Raw genomic sequence first — 15561 nt, 5'->3', positions numbered from 1 at the left:
CTGCATGACTTTCTCACCTCTCTGGTTGATGTAACTCCTATCTGTAGGCATATTATAAGAAGCAGTAGCTTTGGGCTTGTGATGGTTTGGTGTGAAACTTGATCTAGAGAAGACCCCAGCTGTGTGGAGTGCTATAGACTGGGAATGAGAGCATTGAAAGAGGCTGGGATTTTATTCAAGATTTCACGTCTGGCTAAAAAGAAAAACATGAGCCAAGAAGTTGACCCATTTGTAACACATTCACGAATAGGCCAAAGTTGCATTTAAAGGTGCTGTGTGCAAATTCTTTGGGGACGTATTGTAAGAAATGCAAAATAATGTACATAACTTTGTGTTCAGAGATTTATAAAGACCTTAATGAAGCGTTATGATTTCATTACCTTAGAATGAGCTGTTTCTATCTACATACCCTGCGGGTCACCTTGCTTGGCATTCACCATAATGTTCCTACAGTAGCTCTTAACGGACAAACTGCTCTACAAAGCATGTTTCGTAAATGCATTATCTCCTTCGCTAAGAAGCAAAAACATGAAAAGAGTTGGTAAGCCGTTACTTGCAATTCACAACCTCACCGCTACATGCCGCAAATTTCACAAACGGTCCTGTATGAGAATCCCAGTATGTTAACATTTTACTGTGTTAATATAACAAACAGGTAAGGAAAATATAATTGTCTTTCGTGGCCTACAGAGAGAGCCGAGTTGTTTAGTGAAGCAAGGGCGTAAACGTTAAATTATTAATCATGACTTTTTCCAGCCACTCAGCTAGCCAGAGGTCCATAAGGAGGGTGGGCGCAGATCGAACTTTCTGCTTTGTCGTGACGTTGCTTTTGCTTGTAGAGAGGGCGTAAGCATGCAGACTTAATGCCGTCCTTCTCTCCTGCGTCCGATGCTGAGAGATGATTTCCCGACAACTGCTCCACCGTAAAAAAAGAACAGAAATTCTGCTAGGTATCTCACCAATTAACTCAAAAGGGAAAATTGTGTCTTTCGTATGATTTTCTGATTTACACAGAGAATTCTGCATCTCTCTGAGATGAAATCATGCTTGTACCGTATGCCAACAGAAACAAAAGCAAGACCTCTCTCTCTCCCTCCCTTTCTCGTCCTCGCTCACTCTCTGTCAGCACTTGGGGTTTAACTCAGGTTGGAGGAACTACTTTTTCTCCCTCCCCTTATACACCACTGCCAGTACCAGCTGCCAAGATGTTTCTAGAAAACACACTTACACGTCAAAAACTATATCTCAGCAAGCAGAATATATGAGTCAGAGCACTCCGATGCGTTTTGCACTTATTGATGCGAATGTTTCACAGATGACTGTATTAACGTAATGGCTTTCCACTTCTAATGTAGGTATAAAACTTCTTGCATTGATTTGGATAGGATCTTCACCGTGTGGTGACTCATCCGTCTACTCTAAAATATGTGACATTTGTAAAGTATTAAAAAATCCCCCAAAATTTGTGTACAGGCATTGTTGCTGGTATAATTTATGAGATATAAATCCGTTTAAAACTATGTTAACCACATGCGTTTTTCTATGACTGTTTGAAGTATATGTATAATAAACAGAGAGCTGAATAACGATATTATATTCATACTGTAATACGTTGGATGATTTATGAGACGATGTAGGTTCTAAGCAGCTTGCTTATATAAAAGTCTTTCATGGGTTAGAAAGTGTGTGTGGATGTGTAGAGAGAGAAAAAGAAAGACTAGAGCACTGGAGGCAGAGATAATGGCCAATATTAATGGCAAGAGCACTCACTCGCCAGATTTCTAATGACCATTTCTCATCCTTCTAGAGGATAATATTGATCATAGAATGAGACGTGGTCAAACTGAGGCAGATTAAGGATGCCATGCAGACAGCAGGGAAAAAGAGAAATGAGAAAATACACGCAACACAGACAAGAGTAATTTATTTATGAAAGTTGTTTTTTGCAATATGCCATCCAGACCTGATATCTAGGAGATGTACTGTATAACAGAATATACAGTATGCATGGGTCTGGGGTTTTCTAAAGTATCTGCTGAATGCCTTTCATTTATGTTAGTCAAAATCTGTATATGACTCTTTTTTCTTTTGTGGAGCTCAAAAGAAGATACTTCAAGAAATGTCACAGTGGTTTTTCGTCCATACTGTGGACGTCAATGGGGGCCAAAGTTGTTTGGTTCCCAACGCTCTTCCAGATTTATTTTGCGGTCTGCCTAAGAAAGAAAGACATATAAGCCTTGGAATGACATGAACGAGAGTAAATGATGAAATAATTCTTGGAGAAAATGAAAGAATTTCCACAAAATCATTTACGGGTGAACGGTCCCTTTAAAATGACAACGAATAGCATTGGAAGCCTAACTTCATCTTTAGTGCTTATAGTTGCTACAGTCGCAAGCATTTTGAGTGGATTTGTGCAAGTTAATATGTAGTATTAACCCCATATTTTGTTTTGAAATAAAAAAAATACTTCAGATATATAGCTTGGGATTCAACGTTTGTCTATTTCTTCTATCAGGTAAAAGCTGTACGTCTGATCACTTTTAAAAAAAAGTAATGGCACACCTTGAGTCAATATTATCACCATAGGAGGTCCTGTCAAACAGCATGCCTATTTTGCTTATGTAAACATTTAGCAGGCTGGTGAAGAGCTTCATGGGGAGGATGAACTCATCCATAACTACTTCCCAATGTTGGTTTGATCATGACAGAATTGTTTCTCATCCATACAAAGATCAACCCAAAATGCAAGTCTGACTATTGTCACGCCATAAAGTTTAAAAGATCTAATTTAACTGTAAAATAAGATAAATGAATCCTGTAGCTCCCTAGTCAACACTAAGCACGAGGTCTTGATTAAAAAACTGGGTTTTATTTCTACAGCATATCCTGTCCACCCATGAGAACTGGGTGAAAAAAGAGCAAAAATAAAAAGATACTATAAACAAAATGCATGTATGTCTTGAATTATGCCACTATAGTTACACACTTAGTTAACACAAGCTATGCACATGAAATATATCACAGAAACCGGATACAAAAGAAACACACCTCGTAGGCTGCTTTCTACTTAAGAGGGGCTAAACTTAAAGTCTTCTTTCTTCTTAGATAACATATGTCCAGATATGTTTATGCTCTTAATATTTACTCTTGCCATGCTATGTTTTTTAGTGCTTCACTTCAGGGATTGTGTTGCTTCTAATTACGAGCAGAACACAAGATCGGCGCTAATTAGTTCCGCCTATACAATACCTATTATTCTCAGGTAGGAATAAAAAGAAAAACAGTAACAAACTTAACTAAAATACGTGCGGCAGTTACAAATCCGTATATTTGCATTACTTTCTTCAGCAGAAATGTTTGGGGCCAAAAAAAACACATTTTCTCACGATATCAAACCATAATGTCTGATAAGGACATGTCTAACTGGAGGATTAAATACCTGTGAAAGATGGAATGACGCCAGAGGGATGGTATATAAACAATCAGCGAAGGAAGCCAACTATGGCGAGAGCAAAAGCCCTGACTGAGCAGACTCACACCTGTGAGCTCTCCAGAGCGCCCCTATGCACACACTGCACACTCGAGGAGAAAGAGATAAGATAAGACAGACATTTCTCACATTTACAAGCTGAAAGGAAAACTACTGTATACGTTTATCAGATCCTAATTGAAGATTCTGAGCCCTTTGCTGATTAATATGATGGAATATTTTGAAGTGAGAAATGTGCATTGAGATTTGTTTTAGTAGTCATCATTGTTTTTAATGCTTGCATATCAGCAAAGCATTCAGTTTTAAAACACTGAGAAACACTGTTTACAAGTAATGACTAAAAACAATAAAACCGCAGAGTGGACGTTATCCGCTTTGTGAGTGTGTATATACACAGACAGTGTGTGTGTGTGTGTGTGTGTGTGTGTGTGTGTGTATGTTTGTGGTAGGGGTATTATTTGCTAAACTTTACGTATACCCACCTGTGAAAAGATAATCACCATAACAATAGAGCTAACAAACACCGATCAATTGCTTCAGATTTTTGTATATTTTACAAATATAGTGAACACTATAGTCAAATAGTTTAGTTTCTAAAATACACTGTTGAAATAATAAAAGAGTGAGGTGGAGAGGGAGACAAAGATAAATTCTTCCCTAGTCCACCTGATTGTATTATTCTTTTTTTTCAAGTAATGTCTATATTTGTGTGTGTGTGTTAAACTCTCGTCTGCTGTTGACAGTACACAAGGTTAGGACACACCCTGACTCAAAGGCCTGGGAATGAAAGGTTTGTTGGCAATACAAAAAGAATACTGCACAGTCATCACAGGTGACACATTCTACAAGTGTTGTAGTTGTGATCTAAATATTGAAGCTTTATTCGTTGCTGTAAGTGAGGGGAAAATTGACTGCATTTAATAACATTGAATAATATTGTGTGTCAACTATATCATATTTAATAACATAGTAAAACACCATACAAATGCATGAATATAAAAAATCTGTTTTCTGACCATTGCCAAAAAGCAATTTGCTGGTATTTGTGGCTGTTCATAATCAGTGGAATTTGATAAGGTTGATGACATTAAATTTAGTGGCATCTAGTGGTGAGGTTACTAATTGCAACCAACGGCTCACTCCACCCATCGCTCCTCCCGTTTGAAGCACTTTTTTATAATTCATGCTTTATTAAATCACTGCCATGAGAACAAGCTATTACATATTCAAGTCACATTAACATCCGTTGCCAGAGAGAAACGAAAATAGAAAAAAGAAAGAAATAGAATGACATAAATTTAAATGTTTTCAGAGCATTACATGTTTTCAGAGCTTTTTTGTTTTTTGTTTGTTCCAAGAGATCTATATACAATTTGAAGTCATTAATAAAATGTGAATAATTTGGTTTACATTGAGCCCACTTTTTCTTATGTATATGGATCCCTTTTGAAGCACTACAGGGGCTGCACAGAACTAAAATGATATTTTCGCTTTGCCGAAGAAGATAACGTATTTACGGAACGCGCTCTGCAGAGCAGTTTGTCCGTTTAGGGGTACTGTAGAAACAACATGGCGAATTCCATGAAAGGAGACCCGCAGCGTATGAAGAAATAGCTCATTTTAAGGTAATAAAAACATAACGCTTCATTGTGTACGTTTTTAAACACTTCTGAACACAACAGATCCCCCAAAAAGCACCTTTATATCCAAATAAAAAAAACTAATACGGAAAGTATTTCTAGACCAGTGTTCTTTGTTTGTCTTGCTAATTTGTCTATATTAAGAACGATTACGGTAATTTTCCCATTCATTGACACAACAGTGGTTTATCTGCTCTCCAATTTCACACACTTTATTCCATTAAATTTGCATTTAAACCAATTAGTGATGACTGATGGCAGGACCATTGACAAAAAGTGGCAAGATTCTTAATTCAAGGAGCAATATTTGATATGACTAGTTGCAACAAAACTATTATTAGTATTAGTGAAATAAAATAGGACAATCTTCAAAGTTGGTTTGTTCTACTTGTCAGTCTTAAGACTGAAGTCCGTTCCAATCTCCAGCAGAGACTGACAGCTATTACACACGCTTATTACTTGAGCTATTAGAATTTAAGCTGACGGTTATGCAAGATTTCGCCTGAAGCAATTTATAACAACTAATTCTTATGAAGTCAGTTATGAAGGTGGAAAATGTGACACCTATACAAGGATAAACATGAATATATCATGGGTTTTAAGAATTGAATTTCTTTAAAGACATTAGGCGAATGAAGCATCTATCTTTCAGCTAAAGGCCAATAGGCATTAGTCTAGTGTTGACAGGAGCTTCCTTAGTGGACTAAATGAGCGTGTTTACCCTTGTGCTGTTTAAAGTTTGTGTTTATTTCCTTGTCTGTCAGAGTTGGCCATTGAACAGGTAACACACAGACTAATGCAAACATACACGCTAATACACCCCCACGCAACCACTTACTCACAAACCACAAAACACGTGACCATTCACCCCGGCATTCTTATCAAATCTCCACCAATAATCGGGACAAAAACATACCAGTTACGATGGTGTCACTTCTAAGAAGATGAACTCTGTTCAAACTGTGAAGCAAGTAAAACTGCTAATTTTTAAGGACGAGCGTGTTTTATGAAACCAGTGCCAAACCTCTGTCAGAAAGCAACTAGAGCTCTTGCGCAGACTCGTTTTGCTTACATTCCATCTTAAACTTGCCATTAGTCAAATCAAGATAATTTTATTCTCCGCTTGGCATACATTGATCTCATAGATAACAGCTCTGTGCGAACAAACCGAAAAATCCCCTTTGTAAGACTGGTAAAACCAGACATGGGAGAGAGCCAAAGAAAGACATGCAAACAGATGCACAAAGCACACAGACAAACACACACGCGCCAGCACGAATGCACACTTTGCCTTAGACACAGAACATCACCTTCAGAAACCTGTGTTATGAAAGGACACATATCATTTTCAATTCTGTATACTCTTGCTGTTTTACCCAAGTTATTATCAATGTTAGCTTGTCCACCCCTCCTCAGAAAGAATAGACCCCATTGTAGCCATGCAGGGGCAGGTGCTTAGTGGTAGCCCCCAGGCCACAGGTTTAGATGTATTGGGAACATATGGAGGGAAGGGTGGAGGTTGAAGAGGGGTTGGGATGGGTTGCTTCTGTGCAGTGGCAATACCACAAAGGATTCATTCATGGTCATAGTGTTCGACATGTGGAGATGCCAAAAGCAATGGAACAGAGAGACGGCAGAGTTTGTGTCCATGGTTTAGAAGAACAAGGATCCAGGTCCTAAAATTAAGACTTAAATAATAATTAAAATAAATTTCCAGGTATAATGTTTTTGACTGAAATAGTATAATAGATTTGGCAGAATGTTTTCATGAATCATCTGCTGGTATCATAAGCCCCAGGTACAGAGAATTTGAACCTTTTGACAAACAAACTTTCATTCCAAACATATGGAATTTAAGAAAAACTTTATATGTCAACTTTGTGGCAAAGGAACGTAGCAAATGAACACTTTAAATTGTAAAACAGCGAGAAATTACCTAACAATTAGCCTAAAAGACCATTATCTGTACCCAAAAGCATTGCCCACAACTACAGGCCTGTTCTGAATCTATGCTGGACAAGGCATGAAGGAAACATAGCGGACAATTTACAGCTGCAGCTCCCTTGAGCCTTAGCTGAGAATACCTCAAGGTTACTCAAAGGTCGTGTGCTGATGTTCATAAAGAGCTATAAACACAAGTTCATGACAGCTCTCCTCATTACACAGTTCAGTCCTGATCGGGCTGGAGACCCCAAACTCTTTACTGCCATAGCCCGGGACACAATCCCCCATAAGCAGTGGCCGGTAAAAACGCTGGTGCCTACATACCACCTTCATACCAAAGAGCATGTGAATGTGCGGTTGTGCACACTGCACAGAGCCGCTGCCAGGTATTTTGTTTGTGTTGCGTTTAATTTTAGGGACGCAGTCACGTCAAACTTCCCTCTGCTTTTGTGTGAGAGGGCCTCCTGTCAGCTGTTGCATTTGTTGGCTCTGATACAGAACTTCAGTTTCCAGTAAACAGCATGACAAACTGAGAAAAAAAAGAGATGGCAGAGCGTTTCTGACAAATGCACAGATAGACTGTTGGAAGAGCCACAGTGGAGCATTTAAGATCCCCAAAACTTCACTTCTTACAGAACACGCCACACAACGAATGTCTAGTTAGCTTTTACAGGCTCTATTTGTTTGTTGAATTATACATATTGTGCTATTAAGGGGAACCCTTCTGTTTAAGGTGGAGAGTAATGCCAGATGTCTTCCATCTAAGATGGTACGGACATAAAATCGTATTCAGAAACATGTTCTGGCCTGTTTCCATAACACAAATCACTGACTAACCAAATGTGGTTGTCCACCAAAATGTCTATTTTATAAAACGTAACGCAACTTTATATTGTTTCTGGTTATTAACGAGGACACATTGTTCCATGCATTCAACTGTGATCACCTTGCGCACATCCACGCCTGATGGACGTTCCCAGCGCAAACATTCGTCTTCAGATCCGTTCGCTCCTCCCCGCGGAGTCCCGGCGGCGAATCAAAACGCGCTCAGGACTTGGACTCCTTTCCAATGTGGGCTATGAAGTTAACTTGTGGTGGAACGGGGACGCGAGATCTTATCCACACCACACAGTGGCCGGTTACCTGATCGCGCTTGGATGGAGGGACGAAACCCGATCGCCTGATGTGCTGCCTGAGACCCAGAGGAGTGACTTATCAGGACGCGTTAAAAATGTCTTCTTCCTCAAGCGAGGTCATTAGTGCCGATGAGATCAAGAGGGAGAGCGCAAGGGCACTGGAGAATCGTGGGAGTGTCAAGCTGTCACTGCTGGACTCCGCGGAGTTGCCTATGGATAATGCAACTTCAGTCTCGGCCGTCGATGCCGTCCGTTCCGAACTTTTGGACTGCGCACCGGCGTCCCTGGCCTTTTCTCCCGAACAGGTGGCGTGCGTCTGCGAAGCGCTGCTGCAGGGTGGAAATGTGGAGCGCCTAGCGAGGTTCCTCTGGTCACTGCCGCAGAGCGACCTGCTGCGGGGGAACGAAAGCATCCTTAAAGCGCAAGCGATAGTTGCTTTTCACCAAGCCCGGTATCAGGAGCTGTACTGTATTTTGGAGAACCACAGTTTCAGTCCGTCGAACCACCCTTCCCTTCAGGATATGTGGTACAAGGCGCGCTACACCGAGGCGGAGAAGGCGCGGGGCAGACCGCTGGGTGCCGTGGACAAGTATCGCTTACGCAGGAAATATCCCCTGCCTCGGACTATCTGGGACGGGGAAGAGACCGTGTACTGTTTTAAAGAGAGGTCTAGGAATGCGCTAAAGGATATGTATAAACGAAATCGTTATCCCTCGCCGGCCGAAAAACGAAATCTGGCTAAAATAACAGGACTGTCTCTGACGCAGGTCAGCAACTGGTTTAAGAACAGAAGACAGAGAGATCGAAATCCGTCCGAGGCGCAGTCCAAAAGGTATGACACACAAACAAGTTATTTTTATCCTCAATATATTGATTCTGCGTCCGTTTAGGAAGCTTTTCATAGTTTAAATGTATACTGGAATGCGCGCCGATCTGTGTGCGCAAGACTGGATGAAGGACACGTTTCACCAGTGTTTTGAAATACGAAGCTTAAACGAGGTGTAGTTTTTACGTGGAGACCGTGACGCCTTTGGTTGTGGCAACAAATAGATTATACTTAAGAAGTACCGCATTAAAGCAGTCCGATTAATTGGATAAGTAAAACAAAGACCTGACAAACATCTTAATAGGCAAAACCGACCCTCCGTTTACCTTAGATATGATCAGCCATTACATTACCATAGCCATTGTCTATGTTTGTTTCTGGATTTGAAGCCCATTGTCCCACCCTGGTTATCAGGAAGAGATCTCCTAACGTGGTCAAAACCCTCTTCACAGCTTGGGGCTCTCTGAAGGAGATAAGGGCAGCTCTGTATTTGCAAAGTTCTTGTTTGCTTTACAGACGTTCAAGCTGCGCTAGAAAATAGTTTTAAATCATCCCGCCCGCATATGTCAATGGCATACGTCGCTTTATTTTTAAATATTAAAATCTAAAGCTTGTAAATAAGGGATGTTTTCCCTGTGCGTCAGGACTGATGCTTTGATGTAACACTGATACCATCGCCCTGACTAAGATAAGTACTTATTGTGTGAACGGAGATGCTCATGAACTCCATATGTGAGCTACGGATGAAAAAACACTAACGGCCTGTCGTGTCAATAAGATCTTTGTATAGATGACTTAGACCTCTCTGGCCGATGCACCCGCAGCTGTCATAGTCTGTAAAGAGACCCACCAAATGCCTCCAAGAGCCCTGATCCTTTTATCTCATTTTTGACCCCTGGGGGCAAGAGGTCCACTCTGGAAATGATGACTGAGATATATACAGATTTTTTCGTGTAAATTGTTTTTCTAGAGCAATACCTTTTTAAACGTTACCTACTTTTAAACTTTTATTGTAGCCCATTATTGCAGTGGTTTTAAAATTGATTTATAAAGCCGTATTAAGTTGTATTCCAATAGTGGATTGCCACTGTAGATTTAAACCAATAGTAGGCCTATATGTAATAAAAATATTATTTATATATTTGTTTGGCCATTGTATTTTATTTAGCATATTATAAAGTGTTAATTTTTTTAAACAGGGCAAAAATGCCCCACTTCTTGCTGTCATGACTTTTTGAAATGAATGTTTGACCAAAAACATACATTATTTACAGCAAAGCTTATTAAATATATATATATATATATATATATATATATATATATATATATATATATATATATATTGACACACAAATATTGTTTTGGTTTGTATTGTCTGCCTCTCAAACTACAATGTTGGCTTAAAGGGACAGTTCACCCAAAAATAAAAAATATTTTATTATTTACTCACCCACATGTCACTTCAAACATGTATGACTGACTTTACACAAAATATATTTTTAAGAACACTGGTAACCAAACAATATTGCCCCCCATTGACATCCATTGAATGAACATAAAACCAATTTTTTTGTGTTCTGCATAAGAACAAATCCTATACAGGTTTTAAACCACATGAAGGTCAATAAATGAAAGATGTCACCCCTTAAAACCAAAGACCCCAATCATTCCAAAGTTATTAAACGCAGTAGATTTGATCATTTTGACAATTTCATCAAGTTTTAACCGTTTATCAATAATGCGAACGATCTGTATTATAAACTATATGTTTTTCTAACAGCGAGTCAGATGGCAATCACAGCACAGAAGATGAGTCCAGTAAGGGCCAGGAGGACTTGTCACCACGACCCCTGTCCAGCGGTTCTTCAAGCTCAGCCACACACGGAACAGCCCCCCCTTCAGTTTACTCGGACGGAGGAACGACTGTTATTCAACAGATTGGAGATGTAAAGATGTCCTTACATGCAGCTGGAGGAATGGGTTTTAATGGTGACCTGGCCAGTGTGAATGCCCACTACATCAACGGCGGAGCCTACGCTCAGTCCCATAGTAACAATGCTCTCCTGAATGGACTTGGTGCCACAGGTGGCCATTTCTTGACCTTTGATTCTCAGAGGGTCTCCCATCATAGCCAGGAGAGGCTGTTAGGAGGGTCTTCTGTTTCTTATGCTCCTTTCTCAATGGGGGCTAATGAAACGGGTTCTGGAAAGCTGGAGACCATGCAGACTCTAGTTTCAAATGCTGAAGATGGAGTTATTTCTTCAGTGGTCTCCTTCGCTTCTGCCACCTCCACACCCTCCACTACCTCAGGAGCTCTTCATCTCAACAGTTACAGCGTGGTCAATCTCCCTGGAAGCGAAATAACCATGGGTCTCCCTCCTCTGATGCTCCCGCCGTCCTCTACATCATCCACTCATGGTAAGAGGACCTTATATACAGTATCAATTACAGTATAAAAATCTTAAATTTATGATTTAACTGGGTGTAGACAGGAGTAATATTTTCCTGACACTTTTAATTTGAAATGGCAGACTTGGTCTCTCTGCGGCTCATGCATATTTCTTTGAAGATACAAAAACACGAATGTATAAAGTAGTCAAGAGCACTTCCAGTGAGCTCATAAGAGCCGGAATAATGACATCATCACTTCGGAGAACACTATGACAGAACGTTGTACATAGTTGAGCTTGCCAAAAGCAACCACAACGCCGGATGCTAAAACGGTTTGAAAGAGGTTTCGTAAGAGAGCATTGTGGGTCACGGGTAGGTGGGGTGTATTGTGGGTAAAATAGCGAGAGGCATGTGGGGGTCTAGGTCAACTGGCTAGAGGATCATACCAAATGCAGGCCTCTCAACACCATCCCCACCTCCTCTCCATGGCTCTAACCACTCACTAATGGTTCTTTCCATGAATATTTTATGGCCACATCAATAACAGCAAGGCTAGCTGTGTTCGGCTCCTCTCTCGCTCGTCTGTTTTATCCTTTAATATGCAGTTTACGAGCCACATAAAAACAAACCCACCCCTGGCTGAACTTTTGATTTAGAGGGAAAACAGTCGAGCCCAAACGATCCAGCACAAAAATGAAGATATTAAAATTGTTTAGCCCAAACCCGGTTTCCTTCTGCTCGTAATTTAAAAGGCAATCCAATAAAATATTTCTTCATAACAACACACAAAATTTGATGTCCAGGACCAGAATTACAAAGAAACAATATAAATTTCCTTATAGTGCTGTTTTTGTATATAAAAAAGCAAAAACAAGCGCGATACGGTTACAGATCTTAACTTCAACAATAGCGAGTAATCCACAAGCAAAAATGTCCAATTTTAAAAGTGGAGGGAAAATCTGATCGTTTCAAGTTTCTGAACCACCTTCACAATGATCTCCACTAAGCAATGCCTAGAGGAAACTCAAGAAAACGTGAAAAATTTGGTTCTAGTTTCATAAATGTGTATAAGGGGGGGGGGGGGGGGGGGGTTGGGGGGCGTAGGCGCTGTGATTGTTTATCAGACATTTCTGCGAGCCTAATGGAAGAAAAGTGTCGGGCCACAAGCCAGAGGCTGTCACTGCATGAGACATGTGCCAAGAACCACATTCTAGAGTTACAAGGAAATCACAGCGAGTCCAACCGCAAACAGAAAAAGAAAAAGGTGTTTCATTTTACAGTTCACAAGAAAAGTTCAGAGGGATAGAAAGGAAGAGAGGCACAAAGAGATATTGACAGCAAGAGCCAGAGAGAAACAAGTGAATCTCTTGGGATAGAAATTAAGGAGTCTCCTCTCGATAAACCAATCACACTTTCCTCTCTCTTAGCTCTCATTGAGCTGTTATAAGTGGAGAAACTATAGCCAGCTACAAGAAAAAACAGCGCTGTGGGGGTGCAGGGTTGTTTCGTAGTCTGGTTTGGCCCAGTCAAAGTGTTTGGGGTTACCTTGAAGTCACAGCACAATATATTCATTAGTTTATGAAGTAAACATAAATCTTCAGCATAAAGCGAAACTAAATCCGTTGACCTTTTATCCCCGTACAGGCTCTGCTCCTTTGGGCAATGTGGTCAGCGATTCCCCCCAGCATTCGAGCCAAACCCTGCTCTACACCCAGACTGTCAAGCAGGAGCCTCTGGATGTGACTGGAAGCTACACCTATCCTTCTGAAATCTCTCTGGACCAAGGCAGCAACCTGGGCTACACAGCCTCGCTTTTCCTTTCTTCAAATCTCGGCTCTTCTTCATCCAACGGCGGTTCTCTTGCCCCTACCGTAACAGCCACAGTCACTTCCGACCTCTCTAGCACAGCGGTCCACCACTCCTTGAATCAAGCTGGACGTAGCCTCCAGGAAAACAACGGCACTCTGTGTTCAGACTACGGATCCGAAGGTATCCATATGCCTCTGTCCAACAGCCTGCAGGGCCCCGCTAGGGCAGTAAATGGTCCGGTCAGGGTCATGTGTGGAGATATGGAGATGGAAGGTAAGGAGCTTGCCAAGCTGCAGACCGTACAAATGGATGATGATGGAAGTGACCTCTGACTCTGAGCTTGTGCTGGACTGGTTTTGTCGCGACACGTTGTGGCATAATAACAGGGACCCTGGAAGCACAAATCCAAGTTTTGAAGCCTGATGGTGGATGTACGCGGCGAAACGATGTGAACAGTGCCTTTCTGTCCCAACTTGCACTAAGAGGGATGCAGAATGTACCAAGCAATGCACTGACCCTTTGAAGATTATGCAGCTTTACTGTCTTAGCGCTCACCTCAAAAAAATATATGAATGAAAGTCAGACACGTTAAAGCACAACGCGAATATGCTCAGAATCAAACTTAAAACTGTAGCCTCATGGTTGTTTCTTTTAACAAAATGTTGTAGAAGCACAAATGTGTTTTTGTTGTTGTTGGAATTTTTGTATTTAAATATTTTGAGTGTGATTATACAAATGTGATAAAGGTTATTTTGTTATGTTTGATTTTTGAGGAATTTAATGTTTTTTTGTGATTGCCATTGTTTTTTCAGGTATATGATCTCGACCATTAGCGGAACTGGTCACGTGTGCCTTCTATATAAAATGTAAACGTACAATGAAGCGATAACATGTAGGCTAGACAGGCAGCAAAGTTTGCAGGAATTAATCATAAGTAACTGAGCGTTTGTTTTTCTTTGTTGTGTGACGACTGTTTTTAAATAATTTTGATGTTTTGTTACATCTACTTCGGTTTTGTTTCACATTTCCTTTTGGATCAGAAAAGGCCCAACAATGAGCTCAGTGATGATCGCAGGACGTCCAGATAAATATACCAAACATAGCACTGTAGATACTGCAAGAACCACAAGAAACCTTCCAACCTATGTCCCGCCTAAAACCTATTTTTCTAAACCCTCCACAATATTAAATATTTATATTTGTACATACTTAATGAATGATCTGTGAGTTGTCTGTCATATACACCGATGTTCTACTACATTAGAGTCCTCAAGTCTCATAATTCAATAAGGGAATGACATCACTTGAAATGAATCATCTCTTATTGAAAGCACCAGGTAAGATGCCTTACGCTTTTAACCAATGGCAGGTGTGACGTCAGTCTTAAGGATATCCATTTAACAAGATTAGGCTACAGCTTGGACCCCCTGGATGGCCGGCTGTGATCTCAGACATTACTAATGCATGGACGTACACATATGCGGCGCACTAGAGATCAGGCTTGTGTTCTCACCAGGGGCGTCCTCTGTGATCGTCTGCCAAAGCCTGGCAGCTGAACACCCCCACTAGCTTTAACACAGTGTCATATGGTACCTGTCACTACTCAAAGTAAAGGTCATCCAAAAAGACAGGGTATACGAGGAGAAGTTACATATCCTTATTAGATTTCCTGAAACGTTGTCACTGGATCAGGCTGGAAGAGAATTTTGGCCGGGACTTGGGGGCAAAATCGGACTCATCTTCTTTTGCTGTTTATGAATATACATATTCAAATAACATTATTATCATTAAACTGGATTCTGCAGGTTATAAGCTGTACCAAATACTTTAACTCACAAATTGGGTACAGAATGCCAGTTTTGATTCTACAACAATGAGTAGGACAGTATACTTTCGTGGGAACATTTCCTGCTCTTGATGCACCGTCTACACCGGCCCGTGTGAGTCAGCGCTAATTGAATGCCGCCCAGGTAAGATTTTCTCCCTTGCACAAAGGAAAGACAAAAAAGCACATTGGGTAAAGAATCTATTGTTACCTGCCCAAAGGTGACCCTGTCGCCTAGGGCACCAGATTAGCTGATTGCCAGGTATCCGATGACGCCTCCTGGAATATTGAAGGGTAAGAAAGCGCCATTGTCTGGGGCTTTGAGCAAAGAAGCGGTGGCCGCAAGAATAAAGCGACATGCGTGTTTCATGTCCCCCATTTCCCCTCGGCTGACTGTGTGTCACTGTGTGTTTCATGGGAAATGGTATCGTGTTGCTTTTACCGTATTATTTCAATACAGACGTCACACCATCTTGTACAATGAATAGGGTGAATTA

The 15561-nt window shown here is 40.8% G+C and overlaps 1 protein-coding gene across 1 annotated transcript; it reads left to right on the top strand.

Annotated features, from left to right (window-relative positions):
• Nucleotides 1-8142: 8142 nt before the first annotated feature.
• On the top strand, nt 8143-14450 carry six4b (SIX homeobox 4b). Its single transcript, XM_079474736.1, has 3 exons — nt 8143-9045; nt 10820-11457; nt 13075-14450. The coding sequence occupies exons 1-3, from the start codon at nt 8261-8263 to the stop codon at nt 13569-13571; spliced, it is 1920 nt and encodes a 639-aa protein (XP_079330862.1). The 5' UTR covers nt 8143-8260; the 3' UTR covers nt 13572-14450.
• The last annotated feature ends 1111 nt before the right edge of the window (nt 14451-15561 follow it).

This window comes from Barbatula barbatula, assembly GCF_947034865.1.
Source record: "Barbatula barbatula genome assembly, chromosome: 15".
Classification (NCBI taxonomy): Eukaryota; Metazoa; Chordata; class Actinopteri; order Cypriniformes; family Nemacheilidae; genus Barbatula; species Barbatula barbatula.
Note: the sequence above shows the minus strand (reverse complement) of the source record. Positions and strands in the feature narration are given on the sequence as shown.

Excerpts from the sequence above, each read along its gene's own strand:
- six4b (XM_079474736.1), top strand. The coding sequence starts at position 8,261 with ATGTGCTGCCTGAGACCCAGAGGAGTGACTTATCAGGACGCGTTAAAA. Across the intron at positions 9,046-10,819 it reads TCCGAGGCGCAGTCCAAAAG|CGAGTCAGATGGCAATCACA; the intron begins GTATGACACACA and ends TTTTTCTAACAG. Across the intron at positions 11,458-13,074 it reads CTCTACATCATCCACTCATG|GCTCTGCTCCTTTGGGCAAT; the intron begins GTAAGAGGACCT and ends ATCCCCGTACAG.